The sequence below is a fragment of the Perognathus longimembris genome, chromosome 1, assembly GCF_023159225.1.
Source record: "Perognathus longimembris pacificus isolate PPM17 chromosome 1, ASM2315922v1, whole genome shotgun sequence".
In the NCBI taxonomy this organism is placed as follows: domain Eukaryota; kingdom Metazoa; phylum Chordata; class Mammalia; order Rodentia; family Heteromyidae; genus Perognathus; species Perognathus longimembris.
In genome coordinates, this window is record NC_063161.1 from 108,623,961 (window position 1) to 108,650,210 (window position 26,250).

Sequence of the window (26,250 nt, forward strand, 5' to 3'; positions counted from 1 at the left end):
TAGGTACCAAACAGTACCTAAACATAAGTAGAGTAACCAACTTGGATTGAATATATTTTAAATTCATATGAACTTGAATTAAGTTTTGTATAATCTCATTATAGAATTTGACTTTAAAACTCAGACACCACCACATGTTTTTCTATCTTTCATTTGTCATCTTTTTTTGCAACATTATTTTCTATCAGCAGTTGATGATATAATCATACCCTCATGGGTTTTCTATGCACATGTCCCAGAATCTGTTAGCAGTAATTACTGTTTGGAGTAATAATACTATTTCTCTTTATTTTCCCCTCCTCTAGAGGTCCTTCAAACTTACCCTCCAGTCTCAACTCTTTGGAGTAAAATTTGTTAATATGGTTTTTAGGTATCTACCCGAGCTGTGATCTCAGTGACCTAACAAAGCCTTCCACAGGTGTTAAAGGCCCACTAGAACCTGGAGTATTTTTTTTTATCACATTTGATCATGTAAATTAGTGAAAGTTCAAAACTTTAGTACCAGGGAGAGAGAGAGAAAGACAAAGAGACAGAGAGAGAACCACCAAGAGAGAAAAAGAGAAAGAGAAGTCTACTGATGGCAGGTCTGCGAGAGCACTAGAGTAAAAGTGTTTGACAATATCCATTGAACATGCTTCAAAGCAAATTTAACTTCCCATCAGCTTGCACTTAAACATTTTCAATAAGCATATGAACCACTAGAGATTTATTAAAATGATTCAGAGATTAATGTTGCTATGATCTCCTGTGGAACCCCACACCTGGAACAGCTGAGACCTCTAATTTGGATCCTAGCCTGTTACTATAGTGTCTTCCAGTTGCAGTTCTTGCTACACCTGTCCTACTCTTCTCCCTCTACTCAGAGCATGGCAATCTGGACATCATCAGTGACTTGAAGATTCCTGAACATGCAATTGTCTTTCACAAAATACCTGTCACAATGAAATTCCAACAGAATGAAAGTTTTAATTAAACATTGGTTGCATAAATGAATGATGAGAGAATGGAGAGCTACTCAGAGGAAACACAAAATCATTTCATTCTGTCCTAAGGTATGACAACTCAATTGTAAGCAAGAGGTCAGGAACATGTGAATATGCTGCAGAGAAGGGTGAGAGATGGAGCTTATAACTGGTCATACCTACATGATGAAGTCTTCATTAAACATCCCTAAACTATGATATTTAGAAAGCTCTGGGTTGACGAACACATTCACAAGCCAAAAGGATGAAGTACCCCAACTCCATGGGGAAGAAGCTCCTATATTTAGGATTCTTGAGACCTTCTCCATTATAGTATATTTGTATTTCAAATATGTTCATCATAGACTAGTATATTATAATACAATGTAATCCTTATTATTATAATAGACTACTAAATTTAAGGGTTTCTATGATTTCTCTGAGCCACTATAGCAAACTCTTGAAGCTAAGGAGAGGGTTATGTGAGCCCCTGATTGTGGTCTAAAAGTTTATCTGAAATACTGGAGGTCTGGATTTAGGATTGGTATCTGAAGTGAAGGCAGTTCTATAAGCTTGAACTCTGTGTGTGCGTGTGCGTGTGCGTGTGCGTGTGTGTGTGTGTTCTGGTCCTGGAGCTTGATCTGTGGGCTGGAGCACTGTCCCTGAGCTTTCTTGCTCAAAGCTAACACTCTACCACTTGATCAACAATGCCACTTCTGGATTTTTTGGTAGTTAATTGGAGACAAGGTTCTGAGGGAAAGTCAGGTACCAATGGCGCACGTCTGAAATCCTAGCTACTCAGGAGGCTGGGATCTGAGGATTGTGGCTCAAAGCCAACCCAGCAGGAAACTCCATGAGACTCTTATCTATAATTAATCACCAGAAAACTGGAAGTGGCACTATGGCTTAAAGTGGTAGAGCCCAGGCCCTAAGTTCAAGCACCACAACTGACAAAGGCAAAATAATTGAGTCTCATGAACTTATCTGTTCCACTTGGCTTCTAATATGGACTCTAAAATATCAGTCTCCTGAGTAGCTAGGATTTACTGCCATGTGCTACCAGTGCCCAGAAGGCTTGAGTTAGTGTCAGGGGTCTGACATTAATCACAAGTAGTGCCAAAAAGGAACCAAATTGTTGAATACTCAGTTGGGATCTACAAGTTGGAAAATTGGTTGTTAATGTAGAAAAAAAACATACATTTAGAAGTGTTATGAATAGAATAATCCAAATTTTCTTTTAGGTTGAATTTGGAAATAACACAAAGAAAGTGTTGTGCTATAAGTGAAGTTCCCTCAGTTGCTAAGGTCCTAGGCTTTGTTGAGAGAGATGCAACACCAATAAATAAGCACTTTTAGTGCAATCTTATAAATGGAGCTTATTTAATTTGCTTTGTAAGAATGTCCAGTTGTGCCCTAGTGAATGTCTCTCTGACAAGACTGTAAACTCCTAGAAGTTTGGGACTACAACTTAGCCAACTTGTGCCAACTTGGAACTGTGTAATGCTCTTCAAAATGTAAAGGGGAGTTTATAGATGTTAATAGTGTTGATTAAACAAAAATAACAAAGTGCAGAAGCCAAATGTAGTGTTGTATCCCTAAAATCCCAACACTCCAGAGGCTGAAGTAGGAGGAACAGAAGTTCAAGGCCAGCCTGGGCTAAACAGTGAGAGTATTATCTAAAATAACTTTTTAAACAGGTACAGAATGCTTAACCCCTCAATCAAATTTTCTAGAATTTTACTTTGGGATTATGAAAGAGATTCCTCAGAGAAATGTACTGACATCTTACAAAACTCCAGCCTGGGTTTTGCCTTCCTATCTCTTCTTGTTTTCATTCACTCTGGTTTCTGAAGTTACAATTGTGGTTCTGCAGCAAAAGGAACTGAGAATTCTCAATACTGTCTATTATCATGTGACTTCAGGATAAAATGCTATTCAAATCAAAACCCAAATGAAGCACACTCATATATACAAAAGGAAAGGAAAGTAAAATATCAAAATTTCCACTTTTCTCCCTTTCAAAATTTAATCCCAGATTTCCATAGTTTGAAAGACAGTATAACCAACATTCAGGAGCTATTGTGGGCCTTATATTATCTTTTAGATCTTTTCTGCAAGGGACTCTAATCTACTTTTCTAGGAACACACTTGTGATTAGAGAAGTGTGAAATCATTGGTGGAAAGAGATAAAGTCTTTCTGAGACTTTAGTACCATAAACTTCGACACTATCTATATTAGAATCAAGAATTGAGCAATTACAATTTTCCTTTTTCAGCCAATGAAAAGTGCTGACTTAATATCTATTCCCTGGATTCTATTTTTTTTCTTTTGCCAGTCCTGGGGCTTGGACTCAGGGCCTAAGCACTGTCCATGGCTTACTTTTGCTCAACGCTAGCACTCTACCACTGGAGCCTCCCTGGGTTATTTCTATAAGGCAATTGAGCTAGTTTCTTTAGTGAAATAAGCCAAATAGCAAATATTAAATTTTAAAATGTTTCAGCTGTTTGCTTATTTCATAAAAATTTGTAAGAGAATTCAAAGAGCAGGGTTTCTACACCAATATATTGCTGTAAGCTTTTAAAGTTACAAAGAAAATCACCAAAGTGTTTTGAATTCCCTAACTGAACTTAATACAGGCTATTCTTTTATGGGGTGTAGATAAATGAAATGGAATAAATAAAATGATTCAGAAGATATATATGTCAAGGGGCTGGGAATATGGCTTGCCTTGTATATACGAAGCCCTGGGTTTGATTCCTCAGCACCACATATATAGGAAAAGCCAGAAGTGGTGCTGTGGCTTAAGTGGTACAGTGATAGCCTTGAGCAAAAAGAAGCCAGGGACAGTGCTCAGGCCTTCAGTTCAAGGCCCAGGACTGGCAAAAAAAAATCATATGTCAAAATAAACTATTAAGAAAATGTGTGATGGACTGGGAATGTGGCTTAGTGATAGAGTGCTTGCCTAGCATGCACGAAGCCCTGGGTTTTATTCCTTAGCACCACATAAACAGAAAAAGCAGGAAGTGACACCATGGCCAAGAGGTAGAGTGCTAGCCTTGAGTGACAAGAGGCCAAGGACAGTGCTCAAGCCCAGAGTCCAAGCCCCAGGACTGGCAAAAAAAAAAAAAGTATGAATATTAACAATTACTTCCAGTGGAAGATGGTAAAAGTTTTCTAAAATGTCTTTTTTTTTTTTTTTTTTTTTTTTTTTTGCTGTTCCTGGGCCTTGAACTCTGGGCCTGGGTGCTGTCTTTAAGTTCCTTTTACTCAAGGCTAGCACTCTACCACTTGAGCTATAGCACAGCTTCTGGCTTTTTCTGTGATTAGTTGTCTCACAGACTTTCTTGTCCAGGCTGGCTTCAAACAGCAATCCTTAAATCTCAGCCTCCCTCATAGCTAGGATTACAGGCATGAGCCACCAGTGCCCAGCTCATTCAAAAACTCATTTATTTTCTGTTCACTATCTTTGAGGAAAACTAAGAGTACTTCCTCAGATACTATTGGGGACACACACACACACACACACACACACACACACACACACACAGAGAGAGAGAAAAGTTAGAGAAACCCCAATGTTATTTAACAAGCAAGTCTGATTCATCTTTTTGAAAGGACTTGGCTGGAAAAAATGTGTCACTTATAATTCCAATTGCAAAACATTTACAAGACTGTGACATTTGCAATTCCTCTTACTGTGCTTCCTTACCTGATTCTCAGGAAACAGCTGAAATGACCTAACATTACAACAGATTGCAGCATTTCTTACTGTACAACATGGAATTGTTTTGAAGCTATGCTCTGTAACTTGATTTGAGCACCAAAAAAAAGTTTAAGTCAATAAATGGGGTTTGACATGTAAACACAACAGTAGCAGTAATAAAACATTTTAAATAAAGTTTTTACTGTTTGCAGGCACTAATCTATAAGCTTAGTTCATGGTTGTAACATTGTCCTTCTATGTGCTAGAGATTATTACTGTTTTCATTTTATATATAAGGCACAAAGAATATTTTGCCCAAAGTTACAGAACTAGTGAGCCATAATAGGATACTGACAGTCTACCTCGAGTCCATATATATACTAATCCCCTAATATACTTAATTATCTCATTTACCAACTGATTCCCCCCACCGTAAAACTTCATTGATTCCATCTCCCATTCTGTCCCATTCAGCACATCTGAATGATTGGATTCTAAATTCAATAAAGTATATTCTCAGGGCTGGGAATATGGCCTAGTGGTAAAGTGCTTGCCTCGTATACATGAAGCTCTGGATTCAATTCCTCAGCACCACATACATAGAAAAAAGCCAGAAGTGGAGCTGTGGCTCAAGAGGTAGAGTGCTATCCTTGAGCAAAAAGAAGCCAGGGACAGTGCTCAGGCCTGAGTCCATGCTCCAAGACTGGCAACAAAAACAAAACAAATTTTAAAAATAAGGTGTATTCTCTAACAATCCCCCTTCCCAAAGTCCATAGGAGATGCTGGCTGCTTGCCCATGAAGCCTAGTCCACTCTCTATCTGAAGGGATCTGAGAAAGAATAACATTTAATTGGAAGGGAAGTTTTCTGTTCATTTAGCATGAAGCATCTGTTAGAGTTGTGGCCTTCCCTTCTCCCTTCTTCAAGCCAGCCCCAGGAGAGAAGCTTTTCTGACTATTCATTTCACAAGATCTGCCTCAAAGGAAGATAGGTCATGTGCTCTCATACAGAAATGTCTTTCCTTAGCTTTGCTGCGAACAGCATATTTTATATACAGGAGTTTAAGAAACTGACCACAAAAATATAAACAACTCTCCTGCTTGGTGACTTAAATAAAACCATTTTTCGTTTTCTCTGCTAAGAGAGTGCCAATATTACCAAAGCAAAGAAAAACAAGTCCTCAAGTTATCTTGTCCATAATGCTGCTCTTTGGCTGAGACCGCCTGAAAGCATGGAGTAGTAGAGCTAGAGAGGTAGTTCAATATCACCCCCCACATTTTACAGATCGGAAAACTGTACAGTGAAGTACAGTGCTAACTTGTGACTTTAAATAGTAATAATCATTCCACCTTTGGCTTACTTTCTGTTTGTGACTTTTTAAAAAGCAGATTAGAAAAAAGAAATTAAGAAGCCTGTCTGTCATTCTATAAATGGCTTAGAGAACATAGCTCATGACAAAGTGGTTTGCATTGCTATACAGAGGAAAATCCATCTATTGACTGCCCCGACCCCACTCTACTCCCATCATTCTAGGACTCTACACTTATACATTGTCATGAAAGTGGAAGGGAGCCTGGATTTTTGTTCCTTAGCTACTTGCTATCTATCAGCACTTGATAGGACCTATTGCTCTTGGTAGACTGCTGAGGATCTACCTTGAAGGTTCTGTCTTTTGGTCATGAGTCTACCACAGTGAATTTTGCTATTGTGAGTCCACAGCACTCAGCACCTAGCCTGTATAAGCATCTATCTGTGTCTTCCCCATCTGAGAACTCATCCACAAAAATGAGACCAAATCCTCAACTGGTATAGAACCTATAGCAAACCTGTTCTTCTTTCCCTGTTGATCTATACTTGTCTTCTGCATTTCTCTTTTCTTCAGGTCCGACTACTCTCTCCCTCATCCTTTCCAAAATCCCCGTTCTCAACAATCCTAAAGCTTTCTATAGTAAAAGTAGTAATGTATCCCTAAGACTCCAAAGACCTGATCTCTAAGACACACAACTTCGGTTTATAATCTTTTTCAGAGAGAGCCTGCAACAGAACACAAGAGCTCTTTTATACTAACCGATTATTTGTATAATTCAATGTTTAGTCTCTGTTTCTCTTTCATGTAGAATTTTCATGAACATGGAATAAGTTTTCAACTATATTTAGGATCTGTATTTTATTTGCTTTGCATCATCTTCCCCTGTACCAGCCCAAGACCTAATTAGTTATTTAAGATGCATATTTGTAGAGGGAGGAGGTTGGGGAGGGAACACGAGAAGGTGGGAGGGGGGAGAATACTAACCAAAATTCTACAGTGGACCACAGAAACATCAAGACTTGGGTTTGAGTAGTCAAGGGGAGATTGAAAAGGATGGAGATGAAGTTGAACATTCCAGGACTTGGTAAAAAGATGTTATGATGAATGTGAAGAAAAGGGCACATCACAGAATATATAGGCTATGTGAGAGATCAGTCAAGGATAAGCCTGACATGTTTCAATTCACCTGAGAATAATATGGGCCTGGGAGAGGAAGGTGACATTCAGTTTCATTGGTAAAGAATGTAGAGTATTGTAGTCCAGTTTGGAAACTGTAAGGAGGATAATCTCTGGAGAAGATGGCCAGCCAGCAGATGGCTAGGTGGGTCTTATCATTTTAAGGACATTTGAATAGGAAAATAAAAGTGAAATTGTGTTGCCAGGTGCTGGTGGTTCACACCTGTAATCCCTAGCTACTCAGGAGGCTGAGATCTGAGGATGGTGATTCAAAGCCAGCCTGGGCAGGAAAGTCCCTGAGACTCTTATTCCAATTAACACACACACACACACACACACACACACACACACACACACACACACACAACCCCCCCACCCCCCTACACAAACCTGGAAGTAGAGCTATAGCTCAAAGTAGTAGAGTATTAGCCTTGAGCTGAGGAGTTCAGAGACAGCGTCCAGGCCCTAATTTCAAGCCCCATGACTGACAAAAATAAATAAATAAAATTGTGAACTAGATAAAAGTATCTCCACAAACCCCCCTCTCCTTTACTCTCCTTTAGTAGCCATTTCAAGTGTCCATTTCCCTAATTTTTTGTCTTCATTTGTTCTCAAAAAACATCTGACAATCTCACTTACATAAAAGGTAAATCACTGATGAGACAGAAAAGATTAATCTTCTTGTCCTATGTGTGAATGCTGATGGACAGCACAGTTTCAAGCCAAAGAAATAACAATAACTATTAGTAAGAGCCAGAGTTTTTATGCCTCTTGCTATGCAGACACCTTTTCAAGAGCTGAGTGTTATAAGCAAAAACATGAAGTAAGAACAACTTTATAAATGTGGAAACTGAGGCACTAAGAGGCTGTGACTTTTTGGGGCTGGAGATATGGCCTAGTGGCAAGAGAGCTTGCCTCGTATACATGAGGCCCTGGGTTCGATTCCCCAGCACCACATATATAGAAAACGGCCAGAAGTGGCGCTGTGGCTCAAGTGGCAGAGTGCTAGCCTTGAGCAAAAGGAAGCCAGGGACAGTGCTCAGGCCCTGAGTCCAAGGCCCAGGACTGGCCAAAAAAAAAAAAAAGAGGCTGTGACTTGCTTATGGTGGTCTGTGTTTAGAACTACTAATCTGGGAATGAGTGCATAATGGTAAAATTTTAAAGGAATGGAATTTAGAACTAGACAGAGTAGTACACACTTGTAGTCTCAGATACTTGGGTCAAGATAGGAGGATATCTTTAGTTCATAAGTTGTAGACTAGCCTGGCTAACCCAATGCCTCTCCCCCCCACCAAAAAAAAAGCAAAAATGTTTGTGGGCAATACTTAAACCAGATTTAGATCACAACCAGTGTTACCCTACTAACTGATGACTATCGTGACATGTTTTGCCAAAAGTTAACCTCAGATAGCTTAATCTCCATTTCATTTTCCTCATGCATAACATGAGAAATTACCTACATACAAGGTTATTCCTTATAACAACATTTGTAAATAGAAGATGATTGGAAATAACCTAAATTTCTATTGATAGGAAGCTGGCTAAAAGGTGAGACTATTCCTACAGAGTGGAATATAACACTATTGTAAATAGGAATAAGGAAAATTTCTATGTACTGTACAAATGGATCCCCAGGATATTTTATATGGAAACAAAGTAAAACCATGGTGAATAAATAGATATACAATATGCCATAATTTAAGCAAATAAGGGTGAAATAAATAAACATATTTCTGTATGGGTGTATATGTACAGGAAGTCCTAAAGAATTGTTTGCTTTGGGAGGAGAACTATGTGGTATGGAACAGGGACATGAGGAGAAAGACTGTACAAGTTAGAATCCCAGCAGAAAATGCATAGTATCATACTTAAAAGATATAACTGTAAGAGACACAGATTTTTTTTTCCAAAAGTTTGGATGGGTCTAAGATAGCCAACAAAGGATGGTGACCATTCTCCACTGGATAAGCTACCAAAGGCAGTAACTCTACTGGGAACTAAGGAAAATTGGAGTAAGTGAGCCTAAACTCAGAAACAGAGATAATTATAGGTAGAGACATGATCCTTGGACAAAAGGCATAGCCTCCTCTAGGTGAACCCAGCAACTGTCTACCTGTAGCCAAGCAGAGAAGGAGATAGGATAGATAATCTGGCTCTACTTCTTCTCCCCTGGGATCTCTTGCTAATGGCTCTCAAAGGGCAAACCCTGAATAACTCCCTTGTCAGATGAAATTGTGAGTGCCTCTTTCAGATTCGCTGGTCAGGAAGAGCCATGGACAGGAAAGAGAGAGGGTTTGGAAGACACAAAGAGAATATCCACTTTCCAGACGATAGAGCTGTTTTATGAACATGTAATATATGCAAAGTAGACAATTGTGTTCATACAGTAGAAGAAATTAAATAACTAAACGTCAATGAGGAATTATAGTATGTGGTTTCCAAGTCTCAAATTCTTTCTTTGAAGCCCCAATTTTTCAGTTAATACCAATCTATAGCTCCACCTAGTGTCAAGTCAGTGCTTCACAGCTTCCATGCCAGTTGTCACCTACTGGGATTCTGGAAAGAATACGTACACTAATGATTTTTCCTGGAAAGAATATACATAATAATGATTTCCTAGGAAAATAATAACCTAACACACTTTACACACAAATATACAATGGGAGTTTTCTTGTAACTGTTAAGTAGGCACATGAGAACTTCAAAAATCTTCCCCAAGGAAAATATCTACTTTGGGTATTTTTTACAAATGACTTACACTAGGATTTTAATAAATGGATATTTCAATCTAAAACTATCTCAGAAAACAGAAAAAGAGAGTCTATGACAGAACATATTCCGTGAGATTAGCATATCCTTGATATCAAAACAAGTACAATAAAGAAATTTGGAGCCAGGTATCAGTAGCTCCCACCTATAATCCTCTCTATATAGGTGACTGGAGATCTGTGGATCACAATTTAAAACCAGCCTGGGCAGAAAGGTGCAGAAAGGCACACACACACACACACACACACACACACACACACACACACACGAGCCCGTGCTTGAGATTGAGGCTGGGCTTGGAGTTTTATACCTGTCATCTCAACAAGCAGGATGAAACATAAGACTGAACTTCACAGCCTGAGCTACATAGCTAGAGATTTTGTCTAGGAAAAAAATCCACGATTGTGAGTAGAGATTCACCACAGAGGGATGAAGAGGGAGAAGGAATGGGAGTGGGGGGAGAGGGAAGGAGAGGGAGAAAACCTTCTGTGCATTTTAAATCATAAACATAGCTGCAAAATAAAAAAAAAATGCAAATCAAACAAGCCCAGGGTTTTATCTCACATAGATACAACATCCTAAGTTAAGTTTATGCAGAAATTCAAGAGCAGTTAAACGTTAGAAAATGTGTAAGTGTAATTCATCACACAATAATCCCAGAAAATAACAAAAATTATGAGCAGCAAAGGCTATTAAATCAGGAGCAAAGCTAAGAAGATCTATTTACTTCTCTTCAATAATATTCTGAATTTCCTAACAAGTGCATTAAGACAAGAAAAACAATAAAGGCAGTAAAAAGAATTCAAATACTCTTTATGTTTAAATATATAATTGTATGCATAGGAAGTCCCAAAGGTCTGAAGAAGTAGATCAACGGTACACAGGGTATTTGCCTAGCATGAAGGCCATGGGTGAAATCCTCAGCACTACAAGAAGGGGGGCAAAAAAAAAAAAGCAAAAATAAATAAAAGCGTCAGTGGCTTACACCAGTAGTCGTAAGGTCAAAAGATTCACAGTTCCCTTTTCCTCGGAGCGGCGGCGAGAGGAGCATGTCGTGGTCTCTGTGTCTCCAGGCCCCCAAAGCTGGCGTTAAACAGAGTGCAGCGGCCCTCAGCGCTGTGGTTTCTCCTCTGGAGGCCGGGCCTCAGTCTCCCAAGTGCACTTCCACGCCTGCCTGCCTATTTTTATTTAACAACTCTACTGCAAAGATGGTCAACGTACCTAAAACCAGAAGGACTTTCTGTAAGAAGTGTGGCAAGCCTCAGCCTCACAAAGTGACCCAGTACAAAAAGGGCAAAGATTCCCTGTACGCCCAAGCTTGGAAGAGGTGCTATGATCGGAAGCAGAGTGGCTATGGTGGGCAGACCAAGCCAATATTCCGGAAGAAGGCTAAAACCACTAATAAGATTGTGCTGAGGCTTGAATGTGTTGAGCCTTACTGCAGATCCAAGAGGATGCTGGCCATTAAGAGTGCAAGTATTTTGAATTGGGAGGAGATAAGAAGAGAAAGGGCCAAGTGATCCAGTTCTAAACTTTGGGGGGAGGGAGGTGATATTCATTTTGAGGGGTAAGATCTTGGAAGCTACAGAATTACGTGATGGAAAACTAATAAATCACAGAAAATGCCCATTAAAAAAAAGGTTCACAGTTCAAGGCCACCCTAGATAGAAGTTTACAAAACTCCTTATTAAGCAATAGCTTGGTGCAATTGGCAAGTATCCCAAACTATGTGGAAGGGTGAGATTGGGAAGATACAGGTTCCATCTCAACAGAGGGAAGTTGGACTTAGTGGTATGTGCCTGTGATCCCAGCAGTGACAGGAAGCCTAAAATAGGAGGCCCAGAGCCCAGGGGTATGCTTAGCTGAGAAGTGAGACCCTATCTCAAAAATTATCAGTGGAAAAGAAGGCTGCAGTCATGACTTAAGTGGGATAGTGACAATCTAGCAAGCATGAGGTCCTGACTTAAAACCCTAGTACTGCAAATAAACAAACAAAAAAGAATAAAATATACCATGGAATCTACAGAAAAATCATTAATAATATCCCTTAGTGATATCAGTAATTATCAACGTGGCTGTGTAGAAAACCAGTCAATATATAACCAAAATATATTTCTAAGCATTAACAACAAATAGAAATAACACTTTTTAGAAATTCAGTTTATCTCCGGGCACTAGTGGCTCACATCTGTAATCCTAGCTACTCAGGAGACTGATATCTGAGGACCAAGGTTCAAACCCAACTGGGGCAGGAAAGTCTGTGAGACTCTCATCTCCATCTAACCAGCAAAAAACCAGAAGTGGAGGTGTGGCTCAAACGGAAGAGCACTACTCTTGGTCAAAAAAGCTCAGGGACAGTGCCAAGGCCCTGAGTTCAAGTCCCAGGACTAGTACATGCACGCACGCACACACACACACACACACACACACACACTTCAGAATATAAGTTGTATCTAATGAAGTTGTATTAAAAGCTATGTGGATGTGTATCTGTAGCTACTATTATTGACAATGTTCTTGTATCACCTTCCTGTGGTTGTACCTACACTATCTCTGTAATCTTATCTGAGTATATTGGAAACCATGTATACTGGTATTAGAACTAGGAAATTGAAAGGGAATACCAAAATTGAGAGACACAGGGTAAAAAAAGTCAAACAACTACAAAACCAATACTTGCAAAATTGTTTGGTATAAGTGAACTGAACACCTCATGGGGGGAAAGGGAAAGGGGGAGGAGGATGGGGGGGTACGAGGGACGAGGTAACAAACAGTACAAGTAATGTATCCAATGCCTAATGTATGAAACTGTAACCTCTCTGTACATCAGTTTGATAATAAAAAATTGAAAAAAAAATAAAAGCTATGTGGAATAAATCTAATTAATTGATAAACATTAAAGAAGATCTATTACAGAGATGAATAGAAACAGTTTGCTTGGAAGGATTTCTATTGTTGTGTAATAAGTACTTCCCAATTTGATCTATAGATTCAATATAATCTAATTCCCTATGCCATTGCATTTTCCCCAAGAAATTGACAAGATGATTCTATGGATTTGTATGGACAAAGGAAAACAAAACAAAACAAAAAGACTTTTTGGAGAAGTATAAAGGAGGAGGGTTTGCCCTGGATTATTTGAAGATATTGATAATAAAGCTATAATAATGAAGAAAATGGGTTATTAATTATGCAATAGACAAATATGTTAATGAATAGATTATGGAACCAGATTCACACATACACAGACACACTGGTAGTAAAGGTGGTATTTCAAACAACCACAAGAAAATATGGGGTAGTATTTTATGATTCAAAGTAAACACCAAAAGAATTTATTTAAAATGGAAAAGATACACATCTGTAATTAGAGCACTTAGAAGGCTAAGACAGAAGGATTGTAAATTCAAAGCCAATCTGTGTTACATGGTGAGACACTGTCTCAAAACAAAACAGATAAACAAATAGAACAATAAGTTTATGTTCTTTACAAAATAATTTTTAGACAAGATAGAATCCCATAGTAGATATGTACAATGCATGTAACTAGCAGTTCACTTGAAAATGTTTAAAAGCTAGCTTTCCAAGTATATATGTGTATGGGAACTTTGCTTGGGTCTGATGATGTTATGTGGAAAGACATTTTAAGTTACCAGTATAATGCCATTAAATATAGTGTCAGAAAGAGATACACAAAATCTATCTAGAGGGACTGTATAAGCCAATCCAATACATTACTGTATTAATTTCCCAAAACTTTCTAGAATGTATTTTTAAAAAACTCTTTCCTTTGTATATACCAATAATTAATGGCATGCAACATCACAGCAGTCTGGTTAAAGGACATTTTGCAGAAGAGGAATAAAAAGCATAAAGAGTTTCCACCTGAGTAGAATTGTATGTCATGTAAATTGTATATCTTCTAAGATTACAATAAGAAAAATACTCTTCAGATGTACTAATTAATCTCATATTAAATATTTGCAAAGACATGAATCCAAGGGAACTTCTGAATGCTGTTTTGAGTATAAATTGGCACAACTACTCCCAAATACCATTTGGTTTTACCTTGCACATTTAAACAATATTAATCTGTCTTACAATCCAGCCATATGTACTCTCAGGTCTGTTTCAAGGAAAATTTCTTGTACATCAGGAAAAACACACATGGATATTCACAGTAGCACCATTTTTTGTTTTGTTTTGCTCAAGGCTAGCACTCTACCACTTGAGCCACACCTCCACTTTTGGCTTTTTACTGATTAACTGGAGATGAGACTCACAGACTTTGCTGCTCCAGCTGGCTTCTAACTGTGATCCTCAGAACTTAGCCTCCTGAGTAGCTAGTATGACAGGTGTGAGCCGCTAGTGCCCAGCACAGGAGCAACAAATGCTCCAATCCAAATGTGTCAGGATTTGTTCAGAAAAATACAGAACCACTAAGGTAAATAAATATAACAACGAATTATTTTTCATAGAGATTTGACTGTACTTAGTTAAGAGAGTTGGTTTATCCTGTCTTTGTGGGGCTGCTGTTTCTTTGTGTAATGCTATAGCTCAAGTCCACAGGATAGGCAGTCAGGATGTGAAGTAAGGGAGCTCAGACAGACTGTCATCTAGGAGGATGGGCTAAATCTGCATTGCTCTCTCTCTTTTTTTGCCCATTCTTTTTGTGGTGTTAGGATTTTTTTTTTTTTTTTTTTTTTTGGCCAGTCCTGGGCCTTGGACTCAGGGCCTGAGCACTGTCCCTGGCTTCTTCCCGCTCAAGGCTAGCACTCTGCCACCTGAGCCACAGCGCCCCTTCTGGCCATTTTCCATATATGTGGTGCTGGGGAATCGAACCAAGAGCTTCATGTGTAGGAGGCAAGCACTCTTGCCACTAGATTGTTAGGAATTTTTAAACAGGCCTCAAACATGCAAGGCAATCTCTCCACCACTACAGCCATCTATTGCTACTCAACAGTGTGTCAATGGTACCTGGCTCAAGAGTTAGAAAAGAGGAAGCAGACATTGCAGTAGTTGGCAGTCATGGGCACTGCACAGACCTCCCAAGTATAAGAAAACATGGCTATTATTTTGCTTCTACCTTCCACATCAGGCACAAAATACCTCTGGCAGTCCCTGTGGCCTGATTTCACATGAAAAGCCTTCAAGAATTAAAGTGACTTGTAAGTTAGACACTTATTTTTTTAAATTTTATTGCTCATAAAGTTGATGTACAGATGTGTTACAGTTACATAAGGCAGGTAAAGAGTACATTTCCTTTTGGACAATCGCATCTTCTCTTGCTCTCTCTGGGTTTTTCCTCCTGTCCCCACCCACAAATTGTATAGTTCATTTTAAACATAGAATCTAGTGAGTACCATTGCTGCATTTGTTCACCCTTTGTGTCTCCATTTCTGTGTAGATGTCTATTTTTAAAATTTTTACTTATGAAGTTGCAACTCTTTTCAAGAGAATGTATACCAGTATTCCAGGTTTGAGTACAAGTTATATCTCCTCAACGAGGGATATTCCTGACCCAGGAGCCTAGCCTGTTGCTTCTAATAATATCAGAGACCCCAGGTAACTTTGCAATAACAGTGCTATTTATTATTTTTCAGAATCAATTCCTCATTCCATTGCAAATGCATGAGTTCTCAGGACTGATCTCCTCCAGAATGACTGTGATATAATCTTACCTACATTTGAACTGCTTCCTTAGAGTTAGGGTCAAGTTTCCCATGCTATATACAGATTTGGTGGCAACTTGGTAACCATAAGTCTATGATGAATAACCTTGGGATAGAGAAAAGAGGTGAATTCTTAAATTTAATTTCTTTATGGTTGGCCAGTTATCCAAGATGAGAACTAAATCCAATGCCAAAAATTTGCATTAGATTTAAGATTCTTATAGGGAGGACATAAGTCTTTGCCAACGAATTTATTTCCAGCAATAATAACATAACAAAATTCTAATACCAGGAATGACTTGGGCTAATCTCAAGAATATCACAGCAATACAATCTTTTTTTTGGGGGGGGAGGCCAGTCCTGGTGCTTGAACTCAGGCCCTAAGCACTGTCCCTGGCTTCTTTTTGCTCAAGGCTACCACTTGAGCCACAGCGCCACTTCTGGCCTTTTCTATATATGTGGTGCTGAGGAATCAACTAAGGGCTTCATGTGTACTAGGCAGCATTCTACCACTAGGCCATATTTCTAGCCCAATATAATCTTTTTGTCTAATCTAAAACATTAAGCCAAGAATAATTACATTTGAATTAAATTTCTTATCAGTAGTTTTGCTAAGCTGTTAGATTTTCAGTAATTACTACATTAAATCATGTCAGTGAGCAAAACTCTAGTTCCATAAAGTAATGAATAAGCAAGAAATTATTTAAATTTCCAATTTTTTCTTTGCAAAAACTGTGTCATAAAAATCATTAAATGATGAGTTATACTGCTGCTTTAGAATATAATTTAACATTAAGATAAATTCATAGCCAACCTTTTCAGGACTGTGGTCTCTCTCTCTCTCTCTCTCTCTCTCTCTCTCTCTCTCTCTCTTTAAGTAATTAATTATACAAAGCAGTTTCCATTCAACAAAGCGGTATTTGAATACAAGGAATCCTGATCAATGTCATCAATTACTTCTTTATTTCTGACATTATTAAGTCACTCTTATTCAGTAATTTTGACCCTATCCCTAAAATAGTTTACACAGCCCCATTTACAGGAATATTTTACTTAGAGACTTTATTCTTTTTTTTTTGGCCTGTCCTGGGCCTTGGACTCAGGGCCTGAGCACTCACTGCCCCTGGCTTCTTCCCGCTCAAGGCTAGCACTCTGCCACCTGAGCCACAGCGCCCCTTCTGGCCGTTTTCCATATACGTGGTGCTGGGGAATCAAACCGAGAGCTTCATGTGTAGGAGGCAAGCACTCTTGCCACTAGGCCATATTCCCAGCCCCTAGAGACTTTATTCTGATAAGACTATTGTGAACAAACCTCAAAAGAGAGGAAACTTTCCCTGACAAGAAGAGATCATCAATACTGCCAATCAACTAAGCAACCCCAGGCAACAGGCTGCTCTGACTTTTTCTTGCTCTAACTCTCTGGAGTCTAGACTTGAGGAGTTAAGGTGTCTAGGCATATGTTTCTTGGTTCTGAGTAGCTGCCATAGATTGGCTTCTCCCAGAATCACAGTCTGACAGAGTTTAGGGTAAGTGTGCTGTTTGGGTGTAGGCTAATATGTAAGAGAGAAACTGTGCCCTTCATTCCAGGCTAAGGGAAGATTCTTAGGGATACAAATTCCAGCCAGTACTGGTGCTCATGCCTGTCATCTAAGGCACTCAGGAGGTGAAGAGCTGGAGGGATGCAGTTTGAGGCCACTCTAGGCCAAGAGTTAGTGAGAAGCAATATCAATTGATAGTTGGGCCTGGTGGTGTGTGACTGTCATCCCAGTTATTTGTGTAGGAAGTATAAAGATAGGGATCACAGTTCTGCCAAATCTTGGCCAAAATAAAAAGATCCTGTACCAAAAATAATGAGAACAAGAAGTACTGGAGGCATGACTCAAGTGGTAGAACGTTTGCCTACCAAGCATGAAGTCCTGAGTTTAAACCCCAATAACACCCTAAAAAAAAAATTCCAGCTACTCCTCCCCATGTGAAGACTCTTCTCCCAATGCTGATTTTGGAGAGGTGTTTATTGTTGTCACTTATAGACTATACATATATTAATAGTCAAACATATTTTCAAATTTGGGATTTCTGTTAAAATCTGCATGATCAATGATTGATTTGAAAGATACCACATTGTACCAAAACATATTAGTAAACATAATATGCAAATGTTTATTTCAGACACTATCTTAAAAACTGAAAACAAGTGTTTCCTTCTCTTTGAAAAATACATTTCCTTCCTTCCTTCCTTCCTTCCTTCCTTCCTTCCTTCCTCCCTCCCTCTTTCTTTCTCTCTCTCTCTTTCTTTCTTTCTTTCTCTCTCTCTTTCTTTTCTTTCTTTCTTTCTTTCTTTCTTTCTTTCTTTCTTTCTTTCTTTCTTTCTTTCTTTCTCTCTCTCTCTTTCTCTCTCTTTCTCTCTTCTTTTTCTTTCTTTTTGCCAGTCCTAGTGCTTAAACTCAGGGGCTAGGCACTGTCCCTGAGCTTTATTTGGTCAAGGCTACCACTCTACCACTTGAGCCACAGCACCATTTCTGGCCTTTTCTGTTTATATCGTACTGAGGAACTGAACCCAGAGCTTCATGCATGCAAATCAAGCACTCTACTACTAAGCCACAATCCCAGCTCTGAAATAAATTTTCTGTAAGTTTTCTTTTGTTGCAGATTTTCTGTGGCTTCATGAGGGGGCTTCATGCTCTTTCCTCTCTCTAATTCTGTTCTTACTGTCAGTTAAGCAAAGATGTTTAACAACAAAGGAAAAAGCCTGACCCACCCAGCTTTTATATCCTGCATGGCTGAGCTTTAATGAGAGCTTGAGTTTTCCCCCAAATCGGGTCTTCACTGACGAGGAAGGAAAACAATTGGGAAAAAATGCTTTGAGCATATGAACCATGTAATTTCATCGGAACTAAGGAATTCCAAAAATACTTGCTTATTGAAAGGGCCATTATGCCTTTTTTGTTTGAACTTGTTATGGAGAAGGACAAGTAGTAGTTCTTTTCTCTATTTTTCTCATAAACATAAAACAAAATTAAAGAATGGTTTAAGTAGGAAAACTGGATTGAGGGTAAACTGGCCTGCCATGAAACTACTCCTTCCTGGCTACACTTCAGGGCTCTATAGAGCCCCACGGAGCTTAAAGCCAGCCTCTGTCCCACTGGTGACAGTCAGGGCTCGTCTTCAAGTCTACTTGAATTGAGTCCCAGAAGTTCCATCTGTTCTGCTCACCGATGCCAGTGTAAATGCTTTTCCAGTAGCAAGACTGGAACTTCTGTGTTCCTGCTGGGCAGCCTGGCTAAGCAGAGAATATTTTAGATCCTTTTCAACTTTATGGTTCTTTGAGGTGACCAGGTGTCAGGAATATTAATAACTACCACTCTGGGGACCATATAGTAGGTACCAGGCACAACCCTAGGTACTTTTACATGGATTATATGGTTTAATTCCTTCAAGAATCCTTTGTGGAATTCTGAATCTTGGATTGCAAATCCAGTGATTTTAAAAAGAGTTTTAGGGGGCTGGGAATAAGGCCTAGTGGGAGAGTGCTAGCCTCGTATACATGAAGCTCTAGGTTCTATTCCTTACCACCATATATATAGAAAAAGCTGGAAGTGGCACTGTGGCTCAAGTGGTAGAGTGGTAGCCATGAGCAAAAAGAAGCCATGGACAGTGCTCAGTCCCTGAGTTCAAGCCCTAGTACTGGCAAAAAACAAACAAGCAAACAATAAAAAGAGTATTATTTTTATTGTTGTTATTCTTTTGTGGTAGTGGGGATTAAACTGAGAGCCTCCCACTTGCTAGGCAAGCAAAGTCCTCTACCATTAATCTACATCCTCAACAACCTAGGATGTGAGGAAGGGGAGACCAAGAATTATGGAGGGGGTAAGCTCCAAGTACCCATTATTTTGTACAATTAATATATGCTAATAAAGAGGAGGAAAAAGAAGAACCTAGAATGTGAAACAGATCAGTATGTTTCCAGAGCCTTTTATCTTTCCTCCTATTTTGTAAGCTCTGGTATACTGGTTTGGGATGGCAGATACCAATGCAGTGGATATTGCAGGTGAACTGCCACGTCTCCCTGGGTCTCTTACCAATTGCAAACAGCCTCATCACCTTGCCTAATAGCCTTCTTTATTGACTAAGAGTTGCAAGTGTGAGTATGGCTGTGTGGAAATGTAACTCCTCCCCAAACCAACCCTTAATTGATGGCTAAGGAATGAATTCTCTTTGGCAGAATGACTCTGCGGCATAGATTCTACACTGGCATCCAGAATTCCCCAGAGAGATTAAAGCCTCAATTGCCAACAGCAGCAGTAACGTGCTTTCCTCCACTGCATGCTTTAGCCACAAGAGGGAACTGCAAAAGCTATGATAAGATAACATTGAGACAATCCTTAAGAGTATCTCAGCACCTAATCCCCATTCCTGGACTCTTGAAGATTCAAATCCAAAATATGTTGTTAAAGGTATAGATTAATCTAAGCTATTGGCTTCTAGTATTAAGGGAGGGGGTAACAATATTCCAAAAGAAATGTGCTCATTACTTTATTTGTGTAACTGCAATCCCTTTGACATCACCCTTACAATAAAATAAAATAAAATAAAATAAAATAAAATAAAATAAAATAAAATAGAATTTAAAGGGGGCGGGGAGAAGTAAAACCGGCTGTGGTGGTACATGTCTATAATCCCAGCTATCAGGAGGTGGAGGCAAGAGAATCCCAATCCCAGTTTAGGCCTTGATACATAGCAAGACTGTGTCTCAAACAGAGCAACAACAATAAAGTAACACTTGGTGAGATAGATAAGATTGTCTTCATTGTACAGGTGAGCCAGGCTTCCAGACTCACTTTATGCTATAGTGCATGACTGCTACTGACAACCCAAAGTCACTTCTAACATTGCTCTCCTCTGGTCTCCACAGCAGAGCCATTACTTCTGGCACATAGATCTCTCATTAGGAAACCAAAAGACTTAGTTTAAATGCTCTCAAATCTGAGAGTTGGCAAAAAAACCCTGCATTTTTTAATATAATTACATGCAATTCTGATGTTGATGATTGAGTGGGCCAGACTTTGGGGAAAGTGATATTTTTGTAACAAACTAACATAATTAAAAAAATAATGCAATCTTTCTGGTTTGAGAAAATGCTCGAATATGAATGCAAATTTAAAACAATTATGCTTTCTAGAGATGATTCCAAGTATTTTTTGATAGTTACCCCTTAATCTTTTTTTTTAAAATAAATGATAACAAGAGCAATTAATATGTCTTTTGGGGGACAGCTGTTTTGCCATAGGACTTTTCAAATAATCATACTCAACCAGTTTTGGTGTTTCTTTTCTTTCTTTTTTTGGGGGGTGGGTGGGTGGGTGGGTGAGTGGAGGCAAGTGTGTCAATTCTTGGGCTTGAACTCAGAGCTTGGGTGCTGTCCCTGAGCATTTTGCTCAAGAATAGCATTCTACCACCTGAGCCACAACTTCACTTCTTTTTTGTTGATTAACTAGAGGTAAGAGTCTTAGGAACTTTCCTTCCTGAGCTGGCTTCAAACCATGATCCTCAGGCCTCAGCTTCCCGAGTAGCTAGGATTACAGGTGTGAAAGACCAGCATTTGGCTTGGGTATTCTTTTTTTTTTATGGATAGATTTCTTTTATGTTACTTCTTCACTGTTTTGAGAAACTACTCTCATAATTGAAGTACATACAATTTTATTTAGAAAGTTACTTATATTTCTATATATTCCTGTTGGTTCAGGAGCTTGGACTAGCTAATATTTAAGGCCTGTTCTCACTAAGGTGCCATACATGTAAGATTCTTGTAACTGAGTATAAAGAATAACAACATTCAAATTTGATGGAGAATCTGAAATTATATCTTCCCAAACTTATACTCCAGGAATTTATTCTTTTGTTCATTTCAATAAATATTATTTTATATGATCAGAAGCCCACAGGCATTGTGCCTTGTGTTTGTTCCGTAAGAATATCCTCCTTTGGTCTCACTGTGTGTAAATATTTAGAGTCCTATGTAATTTATCATGTCCCAGGGCATTTTAGAGCCAGATTATGCATATGAGAGAAAACATGCACTATTTGTCTCTCTTAGCTTGGCTAACATGATTTGTTCTAGGTCCATCCATTTACTGCAAATGACAATCTTACTTTTTCTAATGGCTGTATAAAATTACATTGTATTGTCCAAGTGTCTTTATGGTGTCCTGGCTTGTGATATTCTGGGTAGATGCCCAGGAGTGGTATTGCTAGGTCATAGAGAAGATCTGTATTTAGTCCGAAATTTACTCTTAAGCTGTGACTTTTTGTACAGATCATCTGATGGCACAGTGCTATCAAAGAATACATGGTTCATGTATAAATATGGATATATTCTAATAACTACATCATTGTGGGAATACCACTGAATGTACTCACATAAACCTAGGTAATATAGATCAATCACACCATGTGGCTTCTTGATAAAATTAAGAGACATCAGAAACACAAAATGTATGAGGTTACTGCTGGTGTAAAACAGCATACTGCTTTATAGTAAACTTTTAATGCAAGTAGGAGTACACACTAAAATAATGATAAGTATAGCATAGCAAGTATGTAAACCAGTGGCATAGTTGTTTATTATCAAGTATTTAATGCTGTACATAATTAATGTGTTATATTTTTATATACAACTGGAAGTACTGGTTTGTTTATAGGAACATCCTCACAAACAGGAGTTAGACATTGTGTTATATTATAACAACTATGGTGTTTCTAGGTGATGGGAATTTTCCAATTCCATTATAACTTTATGGGATGATTGCTGCATGTGTAGCTTGTTGCTGAACAAATACCATTATGTTGTGTGTACCTGTATTATGTCCAACAGGCATACGGAAAGATGCTCAGCACTGTGGTCATCAGAAAAATGCAAATCAAAATCATAGTGGAATAAATTAATAAAACCCCAAAACTGAGAACTAGGAGTTTTGATGAGAATTTAGAAAACTGAAATCTTCATGTTCTGCCATTAGGATTGTAAAATGGTGAAATATTATAGAAGCAGTAGTACAGCTCCTTTTTTAAAAAATCATAAAAATAGCGACTGGGAATGTGGCTTAGCGGTAGAGTGCTTGCCTAGCATGTATAAAGCTCTGGGTTCAACTCCTCAGCACCACATAAATAGAAAAAGCCAGAAGTGGCACTGTGGCTCAAGTGGTAGACTGCTAGCCTTGAGCAAAAAGAAGCCAGGGATAGTGCTCAGGCCCTGAGTCCCAAGCCCCAAGACTGGGGGAAAAATCATAAAACAGAATTATCATGATCCACCCATCCTACTTCTGGGTATTTATCTAAAGGAACTGAAATCAGGGTCTCAAGGAGATATTTGCATAGCTACATTCATAGGACCATATAAAAAGATATCCTGTTGCAGTCTAGTAAGTGCATAAACTTTGAAGACATTATGCCATGTAAAACAGGCAACACAAAAATACTGTATGATTTCACAGATACAAGGTATGGATAATAGATTCGTGGAAACACAATATAGAATGGTGGCTGGCAGGATTTGGGGGAAGTGTTTAGTGAGTAGTTTTGGTTTTGCAAAAAATTCTGCTTCACAACAATGTGAGCATACACTACTAAGCTGTACACTTAAAATAGTTAAGAGGATAATTTTTATGGGGTGTGTGTGTGTGTGTGTGTGTGTGTGTGTGTGTGTGTGTGTGTGTGTTTTCCAGTCCTGGGGCTTGGGACTTAGGGCCTGAGCACTGTCCCTGGCTTCTTTTTGCTCAAGGCTAGCACTCTGCCACTTGAGCCACAGCATCACTTCCAGCCCTTTCTGTTTATGTGGTACTGCAAACTGAACCCAGGTCTTCATTCATGCTAGGCAAGCACTCTACCACTAGGCCATACTCCCAGCCCACTTATGTTTTGCTTTGTTTTCTTTATTCTAAAACAGGTTCTTACTATATAGCCAAGGCTGGCCCCAAACTCTCCATTCTCCTGCCTTAGAATGTCAAGTACTCTGATTATAGGCAAGCTCTACCACACCATGCCTGTTACATGGTGTGGGGTGTGTGTGTGTGTGTGTGTGTGTGTGTGTGTGTGTTGGTACTAGGTCTTGGACTCAGGGTCTCAAGTTCTTTCCTGGCTTTTCTGCTCATGACTGCCACTTTACCACTTGAGCCATGGACCAGTCTAGCATTTTGCTGGTTAACTGGACATGGAGACTTTCCAACTTTTCTGCCCAACCTGACTTTGAAACAAAATCCTTCATGTCTCAGCCTCCCATTTACCAGCACCTGGCACTGTTGTATTTATTTTTACTACCCTAATTTTATAAATAACTAACAATGGTAATATGAAAAAGAACACTATTGTCATTTTATAACATCTTAGACTGTTATAAAACAATATTAACTACAGTTCATGTTAAGATTTGATTTGATAAAAATTTACACAAACTTGACTTTTAGAATTATACTCACTTGGGATTTATAATTCTTGAAGAATTAGACTAAATGTAGTAGAATAACATGAGAACAGGACAGAAGCTGAAACTCCCATATTCTAGAATGGTTTGTTACAAGTGCTGTTTGGATAAGCCTGTAGATTTTAATCTCAGTTCACTGATAAATATAGCAGATCTGGGATAACACAATGAATATGATATTTTGGCTAAATTAATGAAGGTTGGCTAAGGAGTTATATTGACAGAGGTCTCTTACTACAAGTATGGTCAACTTTCTACAGTTATGGGGATCAAAACACAAAATTCAGGTGTAGCATTTTTTAAATACCTGAGAACTAATTGAAACATGTCTTAACAGAGCAGTTACAGTTGATTAAGACTGTTTTCAACCAATGATTTCCCATCTCTAAGAAGACCAAAGGGATGCAGTTCCACCATTCATTAGACTGAACCAGAGGGATCATAAGTTCAAGACCAGCCTGGGTTACGTGGAGACCATGAGGCCAGTCTACATTACCTAGAAAACCCCTGTCTCAGAAATAAAATGAAAAAACAAACATAGCAAAGTGAATGAAAACAGTATCTCCTTTCCCATTTTGCTTAGTTAGAAGTAACAGACTTCTTCACATTATTTTCTAGTTTGTGCTAATGTTTTAACCTGAAGTCTCATTTGTAGCTATTAAGGCAGTAATTATAAGCCTTCCTGACTTCACGGTTAATTTCGAATTTTTAAAGAAAAACAGCTGGAGTTGGAAGGGGAGAAAGATGGCGCCGAGACAATAGGGAGGCACCCCGACTCGCACCAACTGAATAGCGAGCTGGGAACTCCAACACCCAACACTCCACCAAGAACCCAGCAAAACCAGCATCCAGAAGCAGTGGAGAAACGCAGGAAAACAAAAAGGAGCAAAAAAGAAGAACCGAAAACCTACACGGAGCCGGAGATTAATCGGGGCACCCTCCCCCCACCAGCCGGCCCTGGCCCAAACAGGGTCAGGCTGGGAAAGGGAAACCCGGCGATCGGCAGACAGGTTGCCAGGAGCGCAGAATCCATATAGCGGGAGACCCCACGGACACAAAGCAGGGTGCGGACCAAGACACACCCAGCAGCGACGAGAAGTTCGGGTCCACACCGGATTCGGACAAGGGAACCCAGCGCGGCAGAAAGAGGGAACGGGGGAGCCACCACGACACTTCGCCAACCCCTGAAGGGCCAACGGCGGTGCGGGACACGCACACAAAGCAGCAAAAGTGAGTCCCCCATAATCCCTTCCCCCAACGGGAGACCCAAGCCCGACAAAGACGATATATCTCCCTCCCTCCCCCTCCCCACTCCCGTGGGAACAAAGATTCCCCAAATCAGGCGGGAAGCTCCCAGCAGGCACTGGGAAGCCAGTCTAGCAGGGGAAGGGCGGAACAGCCCCAAGCCCCCAAAGGTTCCTGAACTGGCAGAACCGGCCCCGTCCCCTTCCCAACAGGGGCCAGGGACGGCCGGCAGGGCAAGCCCCACCCGAGGCGCCTAGACCTTGCGGACTCTTACAACTAAAATCACAGGCGCTGGTGGGCAATACCAGCCCAGCAGGGTCACCTGAGCCTGATCTCGTTCCCCCTCCTCGAAGCGGAGGCGAGGTCTGAGGGTGCCAAGCCACACCCGGACAGTCGATCCCACTGGGCCCCACACATACTGCTTCCCCCCCCCAACGGACTCGCGGGAGGGCGCAAGCACAACCCAACAACCCAGGGCTCGCTCTGGGAGGCAGACCCCACTTAAGTGCCTGTTGTAGGGGACTCACAGTGCACAGGAGGGCGGGGCCCCGGCGAAAGCGCCCGCTCTGATAGGCGTGCCCTGCACTGGTGGGCGGGGCCACAGCGACAGCACCTGCTGACGCAGACACGCCTACACAGAAGGGAGGGAAGAACTACACAGACTTCCAGATGCGCAAATCACAAAGAAACATAACTCAGTTCATCAAAGGACAAGCCAACTCGCCAGCTCCAAAAAGCAGCACGACTGGAGAGGAGATGGAGAATAAAAAAGCAAATGAGGACATGTTAACAGGAATGATCGAAACCGTCAGAAATGAAATCAGAAAACAATTCCAGGAGTTTAGAGCGGAAATCTGGAAGGACACCCAGGAAGCCAAGAAAGAAATGGAAGCAAAACTGGATACAATGCAAGCCTCGTTTAAAGAAATGGAAGCAAA

At 39.8% G+C, this 26,250-nt stretch overlaps 1 protein-coding gene across 1 annotated transcript; it reads left to right on the top strand.

The window, feature by feature from the left end:
- Positions 1-10,939: 10,939 nt before the first annotated feature.
- On the top strand, positions 10,940-11,454 carry LOC125355594 (60S ribosomal protein L36a-like). The gene has a single exon (XM_048352042.1). The coding sequence runs from the start codon at positions 10,969-10,971 to the stop codon at positions 11,437-11,439; it is 471 nt and encodes a 156-aa protein (XP_048207999.1). The 5' UTR covers positions 10,940-10,968; the 3' UTR covers positions 11,440-11,454.
- The last annotated feature ends 14,796 nt before the right edge of the window (positions 11,455-26,250 follow it).

Excerpts from the sequence above, each read along its gene's own strand:
- LOC125355594 (XM_048352042.1), top strand. The coding sequence starts at position 10,969 with ATGTCGTGGTCTCTGTGTCTCCAGGCCCCCAAAGCTGGCGTTAAACAG.